Consider the following 24,860-nt stretch of genomic DNA (forward strand, 5'->3'; position numbering starts at 1 on the left):
AAAACCGGCTGTGGTAGTTTTAGGCTATATCTTTAAAAGGTGGTTGTAGCCAGGAAGGGGTTGGTCTCTTCTCCCAGGCAACCAGCACCAGAACAAGGGGACACAGTCTCAAGCTGCGCCAGGGGAGGTTTAGACTTGAGGTGAGGAGAAAGTTCTTCACCGAGCGAGTTGTTCATCATTGGAATGTGCTGCCCAGGGAGGTGGTGGAGTCACCATCCCTGGAGGTGTTCAAGAGGAGATTGGACGTGGCACTTGGTGCCATTGTCTAGTCATGGGGTCTGTGTTGATAGGTTGGACTCAGTGATCCTTGAGGTCTCTTCCAACCTTAGTTATACTGTGATACTAGTAAAGAACCCAGAGCACTTGGACATGGTGAAAGCTGATACAGGTTGCGGTCTCCATGCACACTTCTGTAACTTCCATAAACAGAGGATCTCATTCTAAATTAATTGTGAGATGACCTATTACTTTGGACTAAAAAAAAAAATATTATTGTTAAAAAAAAATTAATTCCTGTCAAAAAAAAACCCACCCTATACTGAGATAAGAAGATAAACTGGAAAGTTGTTTGTGGCTGTTATATGGAGTTAGGTTTTGATGTAATGTGAACAGAATTCAATAGTCAGTTTAATACAAATGGAGCATCACATCTATCAAGTATATCACCACACTACAAAGGAGAGACTTCACTTCAGCCTTTCATATCCAATCTTTTCCCAGAAAAAAAATACCAAATACTCTTAGCCTTAACATGAATTTTCTGTCTAAGTGTTAGACAAGGTTAATCAATACATGACATATTTTGTGCAATTCTTTTGATTAAAACTAATGCTGAATGCACTGTTTGACTGTCAGAAGCAGTTGTTACTAGAGTGTATCCCTATTATAATAATGAAGAAGAAGTAAGAACACAGAGAGAAAAGATACTGAGGAAAGCACGATATTCAAAGCACTTTGCAGAGAAGCCTGGGTAACTTCAGTTACTTTCAAGAGAAATCAGACATCAAGGAACTGCAACCCCAAATGTCTATAATGTACAAAGGATTGAATAGCTAATCCCTCCTAAGCTCCAGTCTGAGACAGCAAACATTTGACTACTTTTTATTATTAGTGGTTAAGCTCAATACATGACACCTTCAAGTCAAAACGTGGAAGCCAAGTACCCAGACTGACCTATTGGTCAACTTTCAGTTCCTTCTGTCTACTTAAGTTCAGGCATGTCAACCTTAATGATTAGTATTACCTTGTGTTCTGACAGGATCTGATACAGGGCTGGGATCACTCAGACCTTGTGAATTGATAGCTCTCACCATAAACAGGTAGATTGTATTGGGGCGCAGTACTCGCACGGTGTAGAGTGTGGTCTTCACATGGTTAGCCACCGTTTGCCAACTATTACTGACAGATTGACTGCAATGAGAAGAGGGTTGAAGATTATAGACTAACTGAAGAGGAAAAATAACAAAATGAAAGGAGCTACTTTTGTAACCCCTATATCAAGTCTAAGAACAACAAGAAGTAGTAGAAGCAGGGTAAAAATAAAAATACTTTTGATTAACTCAAGGTGGAATAAAAATAAACTAGGAAAACAGCCAGCATAGCTGTCAAAAGTACTTTTCCTGTCAAAAGAAGCAAAAGCTTTTGCTATCTCTCCACAATACCAGCAAAAGGAAACTATGAAAGCTGTAAATCTGAATGGTACATAGGCTCCTCTTAAACAGAAACCTTAGAAAAGAAAATTCTGCTAAAAGAGTAATTTTCCATACTGCTAAGTAAACTATTAACTGCTAAGTCAATAAATAGTCATTGGCATAAAAGTATTCTCCTTGAACTAAATACATACTCAAAGCTACAAAAAGGTCTCCTGAAAACATGACTGGCAATGAGTAAAGCATATTTTTTCAGTTCCCATATTCCATTTTCTAGTGGACATTATTAGATTACAATTCACTGTATTAAGAGATTGCAATTGTTACTGTTAAAACAACTTTTAATGAAAACATTTGGGTTTTGCAGAAGTTCCTGATGAGATGCCATTTAAAGCTCATCTAGGGTGAAATACCAAAAAAGTTTCAAGAGGAAAATGCATTTTGTTGTTCTTTGTTGTAATAAGTCAAAGGTTTTAATATATTAAAGGGAAAAGAAAAAAGGAAAGCTAGGAGTTTCATGTTGTTTCAGTTGTTTCATTGACATAACGAACAAAGGATATCTTGCAGAACAAAATCAACAATTCATGGATTCGCAGATTCCATCCAGTCGGAAGGTACCCTCAAAGGTCATCCTGTCCAACCCCACTGCAGACAGCAGGGACACCTCCAAATAGATCAGGCTGTCCAGGGCTACATCAAGTTTCACCTTGAAGGTCTCCAGGAATGAGGTTTCAATCATATTCCTGGGCAACCTGTTCCAGTAGTTCACCACTCTCATTGCAAATAATTTCCTCCTTATGTCCAACCTAAATCTACCCTGCTTCAGCTTTAAAACATTTCTGCTTGCCCTATTGCTACAAGCCCTCCTAAACAGTCCCTCTCCAGCCTTTCTGTAGGTCCCCTTCAGTTATTGAAATCTAATTATAAGGTCTCATTGGAGCCTTCTCTTCTCCAGGCTGATCAGCTTCAATTCTTTCAGCCTGTCTTCTTAGGAGAGGTGCTCTAGCAATCTGATCATCTTTGTGGCCCTCCTCTGGGCCTGCTCCAGCAGATCTGTGTCTCTCATTTCAGACCTGGATGTAGAAGGGCAGAATCACCTCTCTTGATCTGCTGGCCACTCTTTTGATGAAGCCTGGGATGCAATTTGCCTTCTGGGCTTCAAGTGTGCATTGTTGGCTCATGTCCCACTCCTCATCCACCAGTATTCCCAAGTCCTTTTCTGCAGGGCTGCTTTCAATTTCATCATCTCCCAGTCTGTACTGGTATCAAGGACTGATGCCCTGACCGAGGTGCAGGACTGTGCATTTTGACTTACTGAACCTCATGAGATTCTGTTCCAGCCTATCCAAGTCCCTCTGGGTGGCATCACATCCTTCAGTCTTATCAACAGCACCACTCATCTACAAACTTGCTGAGGGTGCACTCAATCTCACTGTCTATAAATCTGAGAGAGCTGCTGGCAACTTACTCACTAGTAAGGGCCTTTGCCATAATGTTCTTTGCACGTTAACATAGCAGGACGACGTGTTATCATTATAACTTCTTGAATTTGCATACACATGCATTTTGACATTTTTTTTTGCATGAATTTTAATTAATAGTGAATAAATGATTTGTCATTTGTTGAACATCTTGATTGAAGACAACCTTTAAGAATGAGCACATTTCAAACTTGAAGTGTATATTACTGGTAGATGTGAGATGTACGGCCCATGCTTAACTGAACTTGCTAAATTGGAGCTTAGAGGAGTTCTTTTGTAGCACATATTAATTGCTGCTGTGTGGAAAGGAGCAGCTGGATTCTCTTCAGCCTCAGGCTCCAGAATGAAACCTTAAATTATCAACTCTAGTTTTAATCTGCCTAAAATAGTAAAAACCAGAAATTTAAAGTGTTTTGACTCTTTAATAGGTGCTGCTTTAAAAAGAACAGGAATTAAAGAGTGCAGAAAAGGCTTCAGGACTATCTGTTTACTTTCAGAGTATTTGCACTATGATAATAAAGATAACATTGGGCTAAATGATTTAACTTGTGCTGTTCCCACAGGAGACACTTACTGATCATCAATACTAAGGGAAAAGCAACAAATAATGACAGCATTGTCCTCTTACGTCCTTGTCAATCCGAAGAAATGGCTAGATGCTTCTCTAATTAATCACTTAGGAAAAAAAAAAGTGATAAATTAAAAAAAAAAATCAATTTAAAAATCAAGAATCAATGCCTGCCATAAGACTTGAGTCTCTTAATGAACTTCTAATGATGCATGCAGACTCCGAAAGGATACCACAATACCAGGAGAACAGCTGGTACCAGGGTTTCAGCAAAATTAGAAAGGAAGGAGATTATGAGTGGAATAATTCACATACCTAAAAGCCTCAATGATATATGCACTAGCTGGTAGGCTTCCAGGGGTCCCTGGTTGCCAGGAGAGGGTGACACTGTTCTTAGTAACATCAGTGACCTGAGGTTTGGATGGTGGCCCAGGGAGGTCATTTATATCATAATTTTTACTGAGTGTTGCTCCACCAGATTCTGCGAAGGGCAAACATAAAACAATTACATTTTATCCTCGATTGTATAAATTTGGTCAAAGTTGAAGAGTAAAACAACAAACATGCCAAACATCTGCAAAATCAGTATAACCAATGTTCTTACTCTGTAAAGAGCTAAGTCAACAATTGCATTGCCACATTTATTTTTGGATGAAAAACTATCATTCTTTAGGTACACACTGAGAGAAAAAAAACTTGCCAACCACAAAAGATTATATAAAAAAACCAATAAAAAAGCTCATTTTTGCTTAAATTTACATAAAATATCAAAAACTCAGCTACTAGAAGGCTGAGAAAGTTCTTATCTTCAGATCAGCTTCAGTATTCCCAAACTTTGATAGGCCTCTGTGTTTTTCTTGCCCACGCTTATCACTGGATGAATTCACAGTTTATTACTACTCCTATTTAGAAGACTTACAGCATACTATTGTTACTGGAGGCAAACACAAATGGATGCAGTGTTAATGGGCATTTAAGCCCCACAAGACACTTAAAGGACCCCAGCTTTCCCATCTAAAACTTCTCCAACTCAATCCCAGAATGTTTAGAAAATCTTATTTGATTTGGGCTGCTCTAACAGTGCCCATTTTGTCCTAACTGAAAACCAGCCCTTGCGTATTACTCACCTGTCACCTCCAGCACAGCACTCCAAGATGTCTCCCCACTAGAACTTGTGGCAACACAAGTGTAAGTCCCAGTATCGGACAGCTAAACATAAAACAAAGCAAAACCAAACCCAGTTAAGAGCAGTTTTAACAACCTTATAGAATCACCTGACTCAGTTCACTCTGAATTTCTTTACCTAAATGTTTCTGGATAAGAAGTATTAGCCTACATTCTACACCAGACTAGAGGACACCAGGCACTTTCAAACAACCATTTAATGGTGGATTACTTTCAGAGAATTATAATAAGATTACTTGCATCTAATACTTTTCTAATTCCAAATGTGATACTGTTAAGGGTACCACTACAGTATGTAAGTCCTATAGAATGTATGTTTTAGACAGTGTGGATCTTTGCATCGGTTACAACTTCAGGTGAAATCAGGTAGCAATATAACAATAATTTGCTTCTTAGAGGACAAAATCTCACCATTCATTATCCCATGATGATGAAGAAATACAGTGCCCAGTGCCAGGAAGGCCATTACATCATCTTAGACTCTTATGACGGGTGAAGTAACTTCTATAGAGGCCACCACACATACAAATACTGTTGCTGAAACTTAATAGTGGTTCTCTCTTCACAGACAACTCCTCCAACACATTTTCAAACATCAGAATTGGATTGGATCTTACACTATGCTTACTTTTCTTCTCTCTCATATGGGGTTTTTCTTTCAGGCTTGCAAGACACTTTGGTAGCAACAAGCAATAAATGAACTTATATAAAACTACTGTGATTCCCTTCTCAGCTCATATATTTCAAATTTAATTGGGAAAACCATTTTGAATTATATTGTCAACATTAATCTCACTGCTGTATAAATTGTTCTGCTGGAAAATTTGCCAAGTGTTTTGCTATTTTTTACTTAAAGATTTCTGAGACAGGTACGAGTGATGACTACAGAATGGATGGAAACCAGTAACTTTACAAAGCACAAAATACATAGAGCACTACAAATAAAGCATGTTAATCTGCAGACAGAAGTGGGAGAGGGAATATGCTGACTCTTGTGATAAAGGAGAAGAATTATATTCACTATCAGATGACTGAATGGAAATAGGACTGCATCCAAGAAACTTTATTGGACTTTAAGGAATTGTAATGGCTTTGCTGCTAAATGCAGATTGGCCTTACAGCAAATGTGCTTACACCTCACTCTTCAAGAACAATGTCAAGGCAAATAAGTGAGATGCTTATTAGATTGCTTGTTGATACATATTTTAATTGATTTTTAATTGTCATGTTTCAATTTTGTTGGTATTTTCTTCAGATACACTCTGCACTCTGTGAGTGCAGGGGGCAACGAAGCTGGTGAAAAGCCTGAAGAACAAATCTTATGAAGAGTGACTGAAGGAGCTGGGGCCATTTAGTTTGAAAAAGAGAAGGCTTAGGGGAGGCCTCATTGCTGCCTACAACTACCTGAAAGGACATTGTAGAGAGGCTACTGCTGATCTCTTCTCCCAGGTGATTAGTGATGGAATAAGAGGGAATGGCCCCAAGCTGCAACTGGGTGGGTTTAGACTGGATAAGCTGCACATTAGGAAAAAAAAAATCATGGAAGGAGTGGCATTGGAATGGGTTGCCCAGGGAGGTGTTTAAGTTGCCAACCCCAGATGAGTTTAAAGGTTGTTGGGACATGGTTTAGGGGTGAACCTTGTAGAGTAGCATTATCGGTTGGACTTGGTCATCCTGAGGGTTTTTTCCAACTTGAATGTTTCTGTGATTCTGTGAATTGCAGTGTACCTTTGTTAGGGGCAGGAAGCAACTGATTAAAGCCAGTTCAACTGTCAGAATAAACATAACTTGCATTTCAGGAGATGGCTCAGAGTCTCAAAATATAGAAGTACAGCTAAGGAAAGGAGACTCTTGAAAGAAGACAGACCTTCCAGAGGAGGACAGCCTTACAGCATTCTAAAGTAGTGTTTTACTTTGCTTCTTCAGAGCTTTTATGAAACATGTAATTTTTCATTACATGATAGTGGAGAATATTTCTCAAGGCTATGATTTGCAACTTCATTTGTGAACTACCATGACAGATGGTGCATACTCAATGAAGTATGTGGTATACACAACAGTAACTTGCAGAAGGCAAACACAACATACAGAGTAAGCTGGAGATATGTTGCCTCTTGCAAGTTACAGCAAATTATCTAACTTCCAGGCTGGGGATGGATTGGATACTGACAATTTATAATTTTTGTGGGTTTTTTTTTTTGTGCTATGGAAAAATAACAGGAGGAGAGTAGGAAAATCTTTGCTGTCCAGCAAAATAAGCAGTTTTCTTCCTTAGCTAATGCAGGTGTCTAAATCTGGTGTCCTACAACTTTATATAGCAGAAGAGAATTTTCCATCAGTGTTGACCTGTCTGAAAGGGTACTGAGTGATGCATTACTTCCTCAGAGTGACTGGGAAGACATCAGAAAAATCACTAGGTTCGTGTTTTTGTCCATGGCCCATGGTTCACTGTGACTGATGCAGGTTGCTGAATAATTTGATTTACACACAGCAAGAGTTTCACAGCAGAAGAAGATGGTCTTAAAGATTTAAATAGCATTGGCTCATCTTTATGGATATCTTGAAATCTTTTATGGCTGCAGTAGTGCTCATTATTTGCAAGGGGAGGAGAAGGCTGCTGACATGTGGGTGATTATTAATTTGCCTTGAACTTGAGTATAGAAGTACACTTGAAGATATTATGTGGCCATTTTATGGTTACAAAGCATTGCTAGTTCTTGCTCAGGTAGACTTGAGCAAAAAGGTAAACATTCCAGATTTAAATCCATATTTAATTCCTAAAAATTGCAAGGCATGGAAGAAGCCTGTTTTTATGGTTGTGTGTGGGTTTTGTTCTTAAATCCAAGTCAAACAGTGCACATTACTGCAATCAAGGGTTTTAGAAAAAAATGTCTTTCTGAGCCTTTAAAGTGAATTGGTTACTAGTGAATGAGCCAGTTAGGGATCAATAAAAGCCTCCTGTCTTTCAAAACTGCACTCTCTACTCATATTGTTTTCTTCTCCCCTTGCAGGCTTTTTTTCCCCCCTTTTGTTTACAGACCTTGTGACTCTAGCACTGAGATTAATGCACTGGCATGATTCAGAACCAATTTCATTGTTTGCATAGCTGCATGCAGATAGGTGTCCCAGGAGCTTCTGCCTCATGGACACTCCACAGAAGGCCATCACCAATGCCTGAAAGTTTGTTTGAAATCACTAAGCTTCCATCTTTAATTGCTGCTTTCTAACACTACTGGGGAATCTTGACTATTCAAGCGCACTCTCTAATCCAGCTCTACAGGAAAAATGCATTAACCTTCATGCCCTAAACCTGCCTTCAGTCCAGGGAGGAAGGATAAATTGTTTACTCAAGGAAAGCTAGCATAAATTTTTTAATAAATTCCATTTTGTTCCAAGAAGTTAACAATTCATCTACATTTGTTGCCTATAAGCTCTCAACAAATAATTACATTTGCTTATTATTTTTCCATATCCATTCCTGGACACACACAAATATCTTTGAACAGGGCAAAATTAAAGCCCAAACAAAAGCAGTGATACAATATTTATCAACAAAATCTGCTATTTAGAATACTGTAAAAATTCTTTATACTTTAAAAAAATATACTATCTTCTGTCCAAATATAAATACTATGGTAAGGACTTCATTTTGAACAGAAATCTCTCTGCATAAGACTGCATGTATGTTACAGTATTAGTTGTCTTCTCCCATCTGCAGCCTAATAGACTGTCTCCAGCAAGTGTAACATTGGAATAAATCAGGCATCTCAAGATTCCCAAGACTCATTGATGGAAAAAGCACTCAGCCAAACCCTGATGAACTCCAGAATCGCTTGCTAGCACAATAGCTCCCCGGAAAATTACGGTCAGGTGCTGACAACAGGACAATGGCTTCTTGGTAAGACCAACCAAAATGATGAGGAAGGCTTGTCATGTTACATGTCTACCTGCTCCAAGCTCATGTGTTTTGTTGCAACATACTTAAGATTTTAACTATAAATTCTATTTTTAGGGAATTGTAATAGAAATATCTGATGACAGTTTGATGCTTCCCCGCCCTGCCCAGTATCAAAGAATGAAATAGGACATGGACATGGTGAAAAGTTTACAGAAAAGAGAAAAGTTAATTTTGAGGAGAACAGATGGTAAAGACAGAGAGCTGCTTCAGATGTTCAGATGTGCCACCAACAGTGCAAGATTATTCTTGTACCACTTGTTTTACCACTACTCACCCGCAGAGTTTTAATCTGAAGCGTTCCCTGATCCTGTATGGATGTTCTAGGATCTCTGCCCAGGAAGGTGAATCCTTCTTTTAACCAGCTGATGACAGGAAGGGGGTCACCGGTTGCCTTGCACTTCAGCAAAGCTGTCCCATCTACGGCCAGAGTCTGATTGACTGGTCCCTGGAGGATGATGGGTGGAGGCCTATCTGTCAAGACTAAACAGTGACATATGCATTGGCATCCACTCTTTTAACGATCCTCTGCTGCAGTTAGAGAATACAGAATTAAACAGCTTGGAAAAGACCTTTGAGATCATGGAGTTCAACCTATCACCCAACACCATCTAATCAACTAAACCATGGCACCAAGTGCCTCATCCAGTTTCTTTTTAAACACCTCCAGTGCTGCTGACTCCACCACTTCCCTGGGCAGCACATTCCGATGGCCAATCACTCTTTCTGGGAAGAATTTCTTCCTAACATCCAGCCTAAACCTCCCCTGGTGCAACTTGAGACTGTGGCCTCTTGTTCTGGTGCTGGCTGCCTGGGAGAAGAGACCAAACCCCACCTGGCTACAACCTCCCTTCAGGTAGTTGTAGACAGCAAGAAGGTCTCCCCTAAGACTCCTCTTCTCCAGGCTAAGCAACCCCAGCTCCCTCAGCCTCTCCTCATAGGGCTTGTACTCCAAACCCCTCCCCAGCTTTGTTGCCCTTCTCTGGACACATTCCAGCAACTCAACATCTTTCCTAAACTGAGGGGCCCAGAACTGGACACAGTACTCAAGGTGTGGCTTAACCAGCGCTGAGTGCAGGGGTAGAATGAATTCCCTACTCCTGCTGGCCACACTATTCCTCATACAGGCCAGGATGCCATTGGCCTTCTTGGCCAACTGGGCACACTACTGGCTCATGTTCAGCCTACTGTCAACCAGTACCCCAGGTCCCTTTCTGCCTGGCCGCTCTCCAGCCACTCTGACCCCAGCCTGTAGCACTGCATGGGGTTGTGGTGGCCGATGTGTAGAACCCGGCACTTGGGAGAGCTATGTGTGTTAAGCAGTAAAATATAACTCTTAGTTTCTAATGAATGTGTTTATACAAAATGAATGTCAGATACTTGAAGATAAAAAAGGTTATGACTCTTGCATTAAATAAGTATAACAGAATCAATATTTCATGTCTACATATTTACCTGCCACACTGCTGCCACTTGAAATCTTAGAACAACCAAACCATTATAGAGTCAGTATTAAATATTGTAATAGGCAGGACTAGCTGTTATTTAGACCACCTCCACTGATGTCAGCTGAGTTTGAATCACGTATTCTAGCTGACAACCTATTTCATTATAATCCATACACAATATCTGACTGTAACAATGAAATAAAAATTAATCATTGTGCAGCTGTATGGCATCTCTTGTATTTGAGCTGTTTGAGATGCAAACCTCTGGAACCAAAGCACTTTCATTCCAGGACTTAATAAATAGAAAAACATTAGGGAGATGTTAGTGGCAGATTTCATAACTTAAATAATGGTTTCTGAAATTGCAGTGTTGCAAATAGCCTAACTACCTTCTTTTGCTAACAAGACACACAAAGGATAGCATAATTGGTATTAGTACCACCTTGGAGTGTGAGTTCATAACATGTATTAAAATTGACAGTGAAATTAGAAAGCCAATACAGATTATTTATTAACATCAGAAGGTGAGAGCTGTTTTGGAAATTCTGAAATATCACCTGCTGCACCCAGATTGAACAGGAAACACTATATTACAAGAAAAGAGAAAATACAATGCATTTGCACCCTGATGGGAAATTTCTAATGTCATTAAGGTTCCTTATGACTACACAGTTCAGCCATTTGGTATAATAAAAATTGATCTCAGCTCGTATGTGCTATCAGCATACCTGCACTACGAGTATATTAAAATGAAAATGCAGCTCTGTGATTTTTTTCCTTTATATCTAAGGTCAAACATCAAAATCAATTTTTTTCTAGACAGTCAAAAAAATAAGGAAAAGTAATTATGAAAGTTGCTAACCATTCCACTGAAGTTATTTGCTGCATCTAATTGCCTTTCATGTGTGTAGCATGTAGATGTTTTCAAAACCTCTTGCATTACAGATACTGTTCTTAGGCATGCAATGCGGTATTTTTACAGGGCAAATGAGGAGCTCATAATCCTTTAAATAGCTCTGATCAATAGTGTAATTGAAAGTCTCCTGGCCAGAAGGAATCTTCATTTTCAAGGGTGTTATGGGTGAAAGACCACTACAGGTTTCCATGACACTAAGGCTAAAGGTTAAATGAACACTTAGGGTTTCCACTGATCTGTGAACGACTGTATTGTCTTCAAAACTATGACTTGTAAATCTTCTCTAAAATGTGTATACTTGCTGGTATTGCTACTACCTAGGTCTCCTCATTAGTAAGGGACCAAAAAGGCTGGGGGGATTTGTCGTTTCTTTTATAACTTTAATATTTTCTCCTTATATTTTACATTTTTTTTCTCCCAGCAGGAAACTTTTGTATCTACTCGACAGAAACATTTGCATGACCGAAATACATTTGCATAGTAAAAGGTAAGATGATTTCAAAATGAATGTAATTTTAAAACATGGTTTGAAAGTAAAAAATGCTTTTCAAGTAAAAAATGGTTTTCATGTAACTGCAAAAATGATCAGGTATCCATTGTGATAATAGCTTAAATTTTGAACACAGATTATAAGAGGTGACCTTATTGCTCTCTACAACTACCTTAAGGGGGGTTGTAGACAGGCAGAGGTTGTTCTCTTCTCCCAGGCAACCAGTACCAGAACAAGAGGACACAGTCTCAGGCTGCACCAGGGGAGGTTTAGGCTGGCGGTTAGGAGGAAGTTTTACACAGAGAGAGTGATTGCCCATTGGAATGGGCTGCCTGAGGAGGTGGTGGGGTCACCATCACTGGATGTGTTCAGGAGGAGACTTGACAGAGTGCTTGGGTGCATGGTTTAGTTGATTAGGTGGTGTTGGATGATAGGTTGGACACGATGATCTTGAAGGTCTCTTCCAACCTGGTCTGGTCCTGTCCCATCCTATCCTATCCTATCCTATCCTATCCTATCCTATCCTATCCTATCCTATCCTATCCTATCCTATCCTATCCTATCCTATCCTATCCTATCCTATCCTATCCTTATTAATTAATGTTAATTTGTTAACAGTTTATTCACTACAAGTGCAATTTGGATCAACTGAAGCTGTGCTTAAATTTGAGTAGAATTTGGTCAAATTACAACAGGAAATTAAGAGAAAGACAAAATTAAGTCTTTACTTTGGCTCTTCCAAAAATAAAGATTTCAAAAGTTTTCCTGGTGAGTTAAAGAAGTCAAAAATTCCTCACGACGAACATCAGTGTGATAGGAGAGGGTGCCCTCCTGAGAGGTGGAAAACCCTTGCTCTTTTACTTTATTTTTTTTCTGGAAGAGCCTTACAAGGGGCTGTGAAGTTGTTCCCAGTCTCTCTGTTTTGAAACTGTCACACTTGCTGTAAAACACGTAACATGCATTTGGTGAGGGATAGGAATCACGGTGGCCAGATTTGCAGAGGAGTGATATTAAATTCTTCCAGGAAGATCTGACAAACAAAACAAACCCCCAAACAAACAAACCAACCCCTCAAAAAACACCACCACACACACAAAAGATAAAAAAGCCAACAAAAATAACACCCCCTCAAAAAAATACCCCAACAAAAAGCAAAATACACACACACACACAAATCCAAACAACAAAAAAGTCTGTTCTGAATTATCTTTCTAAGTCCAGCCTTTTGCTTTCATCCAAAGCCCAGAAACACAGTCTTTTTAATTAATATCCTAACCTACTTCATTATTATTTTGCCAGATGAATCCCCAGTAAGTTGGTGAGGGGTTTGGAACACTATGAGGAGAGGCTGAGGGAGCTGGGGTTGCTTAGCCTGGAGAGGAGGAGGCTCAGGGGAGACCTAATTGCTCTCTGCAAATACCTGAAGGGAGGTTGTAGCCAGGTGGGGGCTGGTCTCTTCTCCCAGGCAACCAGCAGCAGAACAAGAGGCCACAGTCTCAAGCTGCACCAGGGGAGGTTTAGACTGGATGTTAGGAGGAAGTTCTTCATAGAGAGAGTGATTGCCCATTGGAATGTGCTGCCCAGGGGGGTGGTGGAGTCACCATCCCTGGAGGTGTTTAGGAGGAGACTTGATGCGGTGCTCTTTCAACCTGGTCTATGCTATGCTAAGCTACGCTATGCTTTTCTGAGCTTGCTCCTCCATCCCAATACTCTCCTGGGTAAGCCAATGTAGACTGATCCTACAGTTGAGCACGCCGTGGTCAAAACATTTATCAAGAAATGTTAATAATTCCTAGATATTATGAAAATGAGATCTCAAAAATATGCTGTGCCTGATATGTACATTCATAAAACAAATGGCTAATTGTAAAGAAGTTTGGGTTTTTTTCATCCTGAGCTCAGGTATAGTCCAATGGAAGCATTTGGCTTATTTGCATTGCCTGTCATTTCAAGACTGTCAGCTGCCTATTCACTTCTTGAGTCTGAAAGGGCTGCTGAGATTGTCTCCATTTGGAAAATGATTTTGCTTTTCCAGATGTGCGTTAGACAGTCGATTATACGATAGCCTTTCAAGAAAATACAAGATTTGAATTTCAAATACACCGAAGGCTCTTAGCACAGTCCATAATCAGCAAAATTATCACTCAACTCAGCACATTTTATCACAGCTAGTAATCTCTTATCATGTGAACACTTGAGTTAAAAATATTTCCAGTAAAGACTTGTAAGTGCAAAAATGTAACAAGTGAAACACTGCTATATATGGTATAATTAAGCACTTGTTTTTTCTGCACATGACATATGTTTTCATTCTGTATTGGAACTTCAATTGGATCTAAATTACTCTGGATCAAACAAAAATGTGTTCAAAATGAAAAAGATGGCTCGCCACTATTATTAAATCATTAACCAAACAGAAAAATTCTGGGCTATAAAGTAAAACTGAAATCACCAGCCAAAAACTAGAGCACTAATGCTTAAGTGTATAGCCAGCATGCACAGTGTCAGCCTTTTCTTACATTCTTAAAACCATTAAGTTAGATTTCCCTACTGATAAGAGTCACTAGCTACCACAACTTCTGCTCAGTATCAACCAAAGCAGATTATTTAGACATTGATGGTTAACTTCCTAAGTAAAATCAAGTAAAAAATATAGGTTCAGAATATTGTTTTGGCACTTTCCTTCTGATTTCACCTGCCCTTTAGTTCAAGGAAGAAATGGTATTTCTATAAAGCAGGCTCACATTATTTCATAATGATCACGCTGTCAGCAGGTTCTGGAAAGCACAAAGGCCTTGCATTCCTGGAGTATCATAGTCACCAGCTACTGCTTTCTCTAGCAGTGTGGAAAGCACACTGCATTTTATCAGAATTAATTGTAGGAGGGGTTTGCATTCTAGCAGGGATGCTTTTGTGAGCTTTACATTGACTTGTTAAACTAATGAAGATTCCAAAGAGGTCAATTAGGATTTATTATTTTTCCACACACACAAGAATTAGATAGAGATGGACCACAGACCTTGTCTGTCAAAAGGAGGAATTTCTCATCACTAATATCCTTGAACCTGATTTGATCCACTCAGCCCACTGCAGTAAATCGTACAGCATCAGCAGGTGCACCCATTAACAGCTCAATGTCCTCTTAACCAATGTTTGTGATCTATTTATTGCAATCACAGTCGTGGAACTGCATCAGGCAGCACTACAGAGAGATATTAAAAAATACTGCCTTTCCATTAATTTTAAATGACCTTTTAATCTATGTTTAAATATGAATAGAATGAAAATGCATCATTTTGTCATAGACCATGAGAAGAAAGGACTTGAAGAAATTGCAGAGCAAAGGTTAGCCTTTAGTCTCCAGAAACTACTTTACAGAAAAGCAATATGCTTGTAAAGGTGCAAGGATATGGCAGAAATTATCTCCCCTTGTCACAAAAATATAGACAGCTTTTGGAAAACAAAGAAAAGGCATCAAATTAATGCTCAAACCTCCATAACATGAGCCTGAACCTCTCTACCTGTCACTCCTGATGAATATGCTCCTGTGAAAAGCCAGATTATTCAGAATTAGACATCTTTTCAAACTTCCATGGTGCAGGCAGGTCTCTAAGGGAACGGTAAAAGTAGACCTCTTCTGCATATAACAACAGTTTTAATGGCAAAAATTCATCAAAGTCTGTCAAGAGATATTTAATGAGTCAGTTAAGATAAGGAATAGTGATGCTGGGAAATGCCACAATTTCCTAGTCTAAGAGGAGTTCTGTTGTTTTCTTCAATAACATTAAAGGATGCAAACTGCCTTCTAGCCACAGTGAGATGAAGTGGGATATCAACAGGATTCTTCATGTGACAGAGACAGGTTAGTAGATGGAGTAAGGTAAGCTTCAAGGCAGGATACACTTCAAGCCCCAAATTTTGAAATGGAAAGCATCTAGACAGGCCATATAGTGAAGTTGTTTTCTTGAAAACTCTTCACTACCTCTGTATTTGCACGGATTGTTTTTCACATCTAACCATACTGAGAAATTCTTAGAACTTTGTACACAGAGGGACAAAAGCACTATGTATTTCTTCTGCTCTAAAGCAACAGTACTTCAGTAAGTTGATTTAATTGAGCTAAGGACACATTCCCAAACTAGCTGCTTAAGATAATACTGAAGACTAGTGAGAATCAAGCCTCGTTTTTCTGCATCCTAATTCAATATGTTAATCATAAACTTACTCATTCTTCCCTATGTTTTTTGCAGTCCTATCTCACTGCTAGTGAACTGAACAGCTTCTTTTCTCACTAATCCTGCATTAGGCTGGTTTGTCCCTTGTTTGCATTACTAAGGAACCTCTAGAAAACAAGCAAAAGGCAAACTAGACTTCAATGTCTTTTTCATACCACAGAGAATTGCAGAGACACTTTTTCACTGTATTTGCTGCAGAAATGTGTACATTCACTTGTATCAATTACGTGACCACATATGCCTTTATTTACACTGCTTTGAAAATACTTCTGATGGGAAAAAAACAATAGGAATTTCTATAGCTCACCGTCAGTAACCTCCAGCTGAGCTTTTGCTAAGATGCTTCCAGCCACCGTCAGTGCTTGACAAATGTAGTAGCCTGCATCAGATCGCTGAATGTTGGTGATAGTGAGGTCTCCAGTTGGTGATACTGAATACCTGCTGTTGGGCTGGAGAGGCTGGTTTGGGAAGAGTAGATTCTGCAAAGACAATTCATCTCACATCAGTTCAAAACACCACAAGCACCACTTTTCCCTCAGCTAGAGAGATGATGATCTTTCCTTAAAAGTACTATATATAAACTCGAAGGAAAAATAAGTGTGGTTATGACTTCACAAACACATAGAGCTAGCTTTCCCTGCCTTGGGCAACTTGCTGTTTAAATTAGAAACAGTCCTTTGACAGCACACAGTGGTGTGTTCTGACTGGGGGGGGGGGGTCTAGGCGAGGAGAAATTTTCCAACAATCACACTTGAGCGTTTTGTACTTGTGACACATTCATCTTCGTTCTGAATGTAATTGTACTAATATACTTAGTTCACTATCAAACCAGGAGGACACAATACTACAGTAAACATTAGAAAACTAGCAGAAAGAATCAAATCCTGGAAGACTTGAGGGAGCAAAGCATTATTGTTTGGCTGTGCATACATTCTGGGCAAAGGAGCGAGTAAGAGTGTGGCACAGATGGAAAGCTGTAAGGAAGATACAAACAGGTCATAAAGTAGGAGAAGCTGTCAGGGCTTGAGAATTTGAAGGAGAAATAAAAGGAAATTAAAGCAGACATATACCAAGGCAGAAAAGCATCATGGAGTCTTGAGGGTGAAGAGAAAGAGTATAAATTTCATGTGGAAATCATCAGAGAGAAAAAACAGTTTCATGTAGGATAAGACATCAGTTAGCACAAAAGAGAGAGATTGGCTTTTGCCTTTGGGCTGGATCGCAGGAAAGAGAAATGTCAGTAAGAATAACTGGAATGGATGTGGTAGTTATTGCATATGATGAAGGACTGAATGAATCAATAATACAGAAAAAGACTGAAAAGGTTTTGGTGGTGATGGCATTGGTTTTAATGACAAAGGTACACTATCTGCACAGCTCTTGATGTGAATAAAAGAGAACAGAAGAAAAAGAGAAAATGTGAACAGAAAGGTCAGCAGCCTTGCCCAATGAGACAGAAAGGGGAACAGATTAAACAATAATTAAACAACACAAGAATTAAATAACTAAAAAACACAAGAAATGTGTCAACTCAACAAGTCTCCATGAAAATTACAGTACTTTGTAGCAGGACTATTCCAAGACACTGTTACCATGCAGAGCTAAGCTTACAGTCATTAGTTCTGTATAGCTTTCCTGTGCTTTCTAATGATGACTCCATATTAAGATTGCCTACATAGGCTACAAAGGAAATTTGAAAGCATGAAGTAGGGTGTTCAATGCATTTGCTGTAGATTGCCTTCTGTAGTAGACCCTAATGGTTTACAAAATTATTTTGGAATGACAATAAACTTGGATTTTAAAACATTTGCTTTGAAGTGAAACTCATACCTTTACTGTCTGGTTTTGGCAATAAAAGGAGAGAGATGTGCTTTAAATAAGATCTGACACTCCAAGTATCCTTAAAATTGTATTAACCTACTAAGCTACTTGTCATCCTAGGGTTAGTCTTTTTGCTCACTCCTTTTCAATGTCAATGTTCAAGAAATTCTTCGCAGCAAATTTTTCCCTCATAAATCAATATGCAGCCAGTAAACATGTCGGATCCAATAAGAAAAAGAGTGTGAAAATTCTGAAACAATTACAACCTACAGGACTAAGTGGGTCTCAAAAACTGCTCTTTTCTGCATTGCCTTGAAACTTTCAGAATAACCTCTGCCTGACACAGATACCTACTGAATGAGGGCATTATGAAAACTCCACTCTATGTGACAGCTGAAAATTTGTATATGGCTGAGCTTGACTCCGTTTATCACTCATTATGTGAAGTGTAAGCAGAAACACGATGTAAAACACAGTGCAAGGATCAAAGTCCTAATTCTTTAGAGGAAAAAGATCCACTGCATTAGAAAGGAGAGGCTGCCCTTTGATTCTTTAGCGTGGGCCTATCTATTCTGTAGAGGACCCACATTCCAGTGAATATTCCACATATCAGGAGGAGTTCATTGGGCTCATGACTCCTCCCTTCAAGGACTAGATATCTATGAATTATTATTTGCCCTCAATTATAGTATGACTCCTTTTATAATGTTTTCACAATTTTACTGGGTTTAATTAGCTGTTGGGTTGCTCATTTGGGCACAGTGGTTGCATGCCGAGTTGCAAACAGGAGCACCAAAGTCACTCCTGATATAATAGCACTGAATTTATCTCAAGGAAGAATTTAATTCAGGGAGTCTAAAGGTTACACCCTGCCCTGACGCATTTCATTGACAGGTGGCTGTTAGACACTGGGGAAAAGGCTACCAAGTACAAAGGACCAGATGTTTCTGCACAAACTGGCACAAAAAATTACTCAGGAGGGAACAGCTCCCCTCCCTTCCAGCTGGTTGTGCTCAGAAACATGGGATTGAAAAATGGATTCACGATGACAAATGCCCTACAATTACTGGAGTGGGCTAACATGACTACATAACATTACTGTGAAAGCTCTCAGTAGTGCTGCAAACAGTTTCTCGAGTAAAAGCTGAAACAAGCATTGTAAAGTCAAGCAGCAACTTATAGCCAGGCACTCAAAGTATGCAGTTTGGCCAAAGCACTGCTCTCCAGATTTATGTGATGATATACAGCATGGGGAAACTCATCTATTATATGGCATTTCATGTAAAATCTGGTAAATTGCATACTGAGATGGTAAGGCTAACCTATGTTACTTCACTGATGCTCAATTAAGATTAACAGAGAGGTGTAGTGAATCACATTTCAAGCATGCAGGTATCAATTTTTATGTTGCAGTTATTTGGCCAAAAAAAGACCATTCTAACCCTCAGGGACCTAGTTCTCAATATGGTAATTAATTTTCCAGGTTTATAATTAAATAGCTTCAGCATGGTAAAATCAGTAGGTAATAACATTCAATTAAAGACACAAGATGCATTTTCACCTTAAAATGTTTTTACCCTTGAAGTGATACCAGTGGAAGAGGATAAAATAGAGTATTAACACTTTTCAATTACGCTAAATGACTTTAATCCTGCAAATGATGTCCTACTTTAATTAGAAGCTCTTCTCTTTATTACAGCATGATGGATGTCCACTTTATTAGATTCAAGTGTGACACTATAAGCTCACTTTACATAAACATTACCATGTTATTAAAATGCTTTACAAGGAAGGGTTTTTAAATGTTTTGCTAGCACATCAGTACTTCTATAATTTCAATATGCTCTTCTACTTTCCCCTTAGAATAATTTTCACTTTAGTAAGACTCACAACACTATGCTTTTCCAGGATGTGATGCATGGAGGCTAGATCTAAAGTTCCCCAAATAATGCGCTGGAAGAAAACATACTGAAGATAAAGCTTGCACACCTACAAGCTTACGTTACAAAGTAATGGTGTTATGTGATTGTAAGCCACAAATGCAACAGAATACAAAGTGCTGTCAGCCTTGATTCTGTCATTCTGGACCAGCTATCTGACCTCATGAGAAGGTGAAGCAGAAGCAGGTGAGGCAGAGCAGAAGATACTCAATTCAGTTCTTACCCCATTTTTTAAACTGAGCTGGTACACACAGTGTCTCCAGATTAGACAAAAGGCACATCTGCTCTGCATAGCACAATGCAGATACATGAGCTAACTCACATAATTGCCATGTGGGAAAAAGTAGCACAGGGCTCTGAAAAGACTGATTCAGCCAATGGAGGAAAGCACGTGGGATAGATACATAGACAGATGTAGCCATGACAATCCTCATCATGGAGCTGCAGAAGACACTATCCTTGGGCATCAATTTGCCCCTTTCAATCTTTTCTCATGTGCAAAAAAGAATACAGCACACAGGTTGCAGTGTTCAGATTTAATGTACCAAAAAGTTGAAAGTAGGAAGGTGTGAATTCTGCTGTGACATTTTGCTAATACAGCAACAAAAAATATTATGGCATGACAGTAAAATACTAAGCTATACAAGTTAGTAAGGACTGATGGCAACAACATTTTGGCAACATCAGAAATTTTGCTTTCAAAAAATGACAATAAGGGTCAGGGAAATATCTACAAAATGAGATTCAGAAATTTCCTGAGACAATTTCCTGGAGAAAGAATCTGCCAGTTGGAAACCTGTATCTGTATGCACTATGAGAATATGCCAATGCAAATCAGCTTGCTAGAGGTATATCTGCTTCATCATGTCTAGACAGGTTGTGAACTGTAATTACTGACTCTGATTAGTAAAAAATTGAGTCATAACTTTTTATCTCCTATGTTTGTCTCACCCACCTGTTTGTTGGGGGTTTCAGAATGAAAAGTCTTTAAGATATATACTATTGGGTTTTTATATGCTTATAGAGCACCTAGCACAAGTTTCATGAACTTAAATTGACTTTGAGTTCTTCCCAATATTAATATTTTTAAAAGAGAGGAAAAAATGGTAGAGAACAGCGGTAATGTAAAAGACAAACTCCTGGTTTAAGGCAAATTAAAATGAAAGGTGATATAAATGCTTGTCTTTGAAATGTAACAATACAGCTATTCAGAAAGTAACATACCTGGCTTCCTTCTTTTTGCCAGAAAACAGCTGGCTGTGGATTTCCTTTAGTTTCACAAGGAAAAGTCACTGTTCGACCCTGGGCTACAATCTGGTCTCGTGGTCTCACCACAAACTGTGGAGGAGCTACAATGTAAGGGAAAAAAACAAACCAAGAAAGGTGTAAATTCAGGCTATTTTACAAAGGAGAGATGAGGAATATTGAAGGAAAGAGACAACATTATGGAGATTTGGTTTATGCCAAAGGACATAACATCAGAAACATTAATTAGTATAGACAGAACTAATATATAAACAACAACAACAAGAGGAACAAAAAGAGTAGCAGTAGCAGTATGTGATATCCCCAGTTGTAAAAAACAAAAACAAACACCCCCAAACACACAAAAACTTCCCCAAAAACATTACAGCCATACATGCTAGAGTAAATTCTGATGACAATAAATGCTAAGCAGCAGTCAGGTGCTTATGATGCTGACTCTGGATGTATTCTACCTTTTGTCTGGGCAGACATCAGCACTCTCACAACCTCTACACTACATGGAGCTCACTGTGTTGGACCTATCAAGTATTGCAAGGTATGAATTAGGGTATAGAGACTGCATTTTTCATGACAGCAGGAGAGAAGTTCAAAAGCTCCCTCATTTCTCTTGAGATACTGTGGTCAAGAATGGAGTGGGAAGGAGGATCTGTTGTAAAAAGAACAGTTGCTAAAACAACACAAACTTGAGAGGTCCAGATTTCTGCTTGTGTAAAGCCAAGAAAGAAGGAAATGTTGAAGTATTAGAGGGCAGTAGTGAGCTGTGGTCAAGAAAGAATAGGTATTCCAAGATATCAGGAAGAGAAAAGGAAAAGAAAAGAGAAAGTGAGTTAAAACAAGAAAGAAGAACCAGGGCTGGCTATATCTTCAAGCAGATGGCATTAACAGTATTCAGATGTAGAAGGCCAGGAAGCACAGTCAGAAGTGAACAATTTCTAAAAGATAGTTGCAGTTTGACTTATCTGGGAGTACTGATGGAGAACATATTGTCAGTGCTTGGTGGGAATAAGAAGGCAAAGAAAAGGTGCTGATGTGCAGAAGGAAAGTGGGGGAGAAGCTGTGTTGGAAGATTTGAGAGAAAAAAAATGTTGATGTCTGATTCTGTTGAGCACAATGTCATAAAGCAAATGGCTTTTCTATGCATTACATGCAAATACTGCCACCTTGGTTCAACATCAGAATTCACTGGAACTGGATTTATTCTATTTGGTATACCTTAAAAATTATTAACTAACTTTTGGAGCAGGCTGAAGAAGGGGAAGAAACAGTTAAAAAAGTACACTCCAACGAGAGTTATTTTATTCCACTATTGGTTTGGTGATTCTGGAGAAGGATGGTTTAGGAACACTAAGCTTTTAGGTAAACAGAATTTAAGTGTTTTAGAAAACCATATTTTCATCATTATAATTACAAACTATTTAATTAGGCATGAAGAGCAATCAAGACCCTGCTTCCGATTACACCTGCTGACAGCACAGACATAAATCTGCTATCTGCATAGAAATGCATGCAGATCTGATGGGGTTTTTTTTTAATACATTTTGCAGTTATCTCATGAGGTACTTCCCAAGGCTTTGCAGATCAGCAGGAGTCTAAAGAGCACCAGTTTTAATAGTGCTGGTATAATGCACTCTCAAAACAAGAACTACAAAGCACTTAATAAACATGAATCACCACTAGTTTGGAAGGCAGAGGGTGAGGAGAACATGAGGAGTCTTCCTTCTGGCTCACAATCCTAAACACAGATTTGGGCTCTCTGGAAAAAGAAGCAGCCAGGTCTTCCCCAGGCCTCAGTAGGTGCTAAATCTTCTGGAAGGGCAGGGATGAAGGGCCAGGTGCCCTGCTGCTGCATGTTTATATCTGTATGTTTTGAGGTTTCTGTAAGAGCAGAAGTGTTGCTACACATACTCCAGGATCCAAACTCACACTGTACTATTCCTAAAGTGCTGGACTGCAGGAAGTTACTTGTTTTCCCTTAGTTTGTCTAGAATTTCCACATGCAACCCCTACAGTTTCAGAAAACAAGAATCTGGTAATTGGTGTCTGTATTTGTTCACAGTATCACTTAGGTTGGAAAGGACCTCGAGGATCATCGAGTCCAACCTATCAACACAGACCCCATGACTAGACCATGGCACCAAGTGCCATGTCCAATCTCCTCTTGAACGCCTCCAGGGATGGTGACTCAACCAACTCCCTGGGCAACCTGTTCCAATGACGAATGACTTGCTTGGTGAAGAACTTCCTCCTCACCTCCTCCTCATATGTTCATTTAACATATGGGAAGGTAAGGAGAGAAAGGCCTTTAAGCTGCAAACTGGAAACCTCAATTCCTATAGGCATACCTGTAGGTAACTCTACAGCTGTGCACTCATTTAATAAAGATCACTGAATTAGTTCAGTGTTTGGTGCTCAGCCATAGAAGTTCATTGCCCAAGTTATTAATACAGATCAATAGCAACCTCAGGCAGAGCAGAGAACTGAAAAATTCTGACATCTTTAGGTGCTATATCTGCCTTTGACAGAAACTATGCATGAGTCCTATGTCTATGCTGTCTTATGGGTGGCCTCAAGACCATAATCTTTCTATCCTGATGCTAAAATCCTGGCTTCAGAAGGCAATCCTATATATCATACCTAATCATGATCAATGCCTAAGATGACTTTGCAAGCTTGCTTGGTGCACTGGGGGTATGTTATGTAGCCAGTGCTCCGAAACAGATTAACAGAAGGAAGAAGGGCATGTAATTTCCATGAGCCCACCTTTCAAATCATGTAACCAGACAAATGCAAGGTAGGTAAATTTAAGGGTTCATCTGAAACATTTTCACATACACAAGGCTGTATTGTAGGTGAATAATACAAAGTTTTGAGCAGATATAATAGAACTGAACTTGCCTCAATAGAAGACTTTTCAATGACCAAATTTGGTAGTCAAAGAATGAGAGAGAAAGGTCTCAGTTTCTACCTAATTTCTAGGTTTTTTTTTTACCTCCCCCTAATTTTGTTCAAAATTATTGTTGTATTCAGCTACAGCCGTGTTCATAGACAGCCTCTGATAAAAATGACACTGTTTACAGCACTTAAACAATGTTTTCACCCTATCAGTTTTATCTATCAACTTCTAGTTGAATAATGCAAATGGAAAACTGAAAGCAGCAGTTAATAATTGCAGGAGTGTTTCTTGGTCAAGTCTAACTACCAAAGCACTAATTCTGCCATTATCCCCAGAGAATGCAAAACAACCCTGCCCAGTGACAGCAAGGCTATTCTGACAGAATAAGCACTTAGGCTCTTCAATTCTCCTAAAAAAAAAGGAGAAAAAGAGAGCTCATTATCTTCAGATATTGATGTTGTTGTAAAGATAAATAAATATTACTACTCCCATCTTACAGAAAGGTTAACTGAGATCATGACAGCTTCAGTGGAACGCTGGACAAAACCGAATTCGTGCCCTTATTGCTTCTCTCAAACTAGGTGAATTTTTTTGTAGCATTCTGAACAAGTACAGTTAGAGAAGTAACAGCAGGCTTGATGTGCTTCAGCTGCTGCATTTATATGGTACTTTAATGCTTAATTCAAGCTAAACATTAAGGTCATTAGAAGAATTTGCTGAAAAAAAATGTTATTAAGCAGGAAACGGAGTGTTGTGACTATCAGCATATTACCCTTTACTGTTTCATATGTAACATTAACCAGATAGGAATAAACAGAGTGGAGAAAAAAACTCTTGCTTAATTGGCATTTGAAAATCAAAGACAGTAGCTCTAAGAGGAAATATATTGCTTGGGTTTGAGGGGACTAGCCAAAAATATGAAAAAAAGAAGAACAGTTAAGACTAGAGACCTAGTACACTTCTATTGATACTTCTTTGTTTTTTGAGAACTTTAAATAGTACACAGTAAATTA

At 39.0% G+C, this 24,860-nt stretch overlaps 1 protein-coding gene across 1 annotated transcript in view; it reads right to left on the minus strand.

The window, feature by feature from the left end:
- ROBO2 (roundabout guidance receptor 2) overlaps positions 1–24,860 on the minus strand; it is a 450,032-nt gene that overhangs the window by 83,325 nt on the left and 341,847 nt on the right. The window contains exons 8-13 of the mRNA XM_068144426.1: positions 20,913–21,037; positions 16,235–16,406; positions 9,116–9,321; positions 4,826–4,907; positions 4,014–4,179; positions 1,244–1,410 (exon numbers count right to left, since the gene is read on the minus strand). Coding sequence (XP_068000527.1) covers positions 1,244–1,410; positions 4,014–4,179; positions 4,826–4,907; positions 9,116–9,321; positions 16,235–16,406; positions 20,913–21,037 — 918 coding nt within the window. The remainder of the gene's footprint in view (positions 1–1,243; positions 1,411–4,013; positions 4,180–4,825; positions 4,908–9,115; positions 9,322–16,234; positions 16,407–20,912; positions 21,038–24,860) is intronic.

The sequence above is a fragment of the Melanerpes formicivorus genome, unplaced genomic scaffold, assembly GCF_026170545.1.
Source record: "Melanerpes formicivorus ecotype bairdi unplaced genomic scaffold, bMelFor1.0.p_v2 SCAF_11, whole genome shotgun sequence".
NCBI classification, from domain to species: Eukaryota; Metazoa; Chordata; class Aves; order Piciformes; family Picidae; genus Melanerpes; species Melanerpes formicivorus.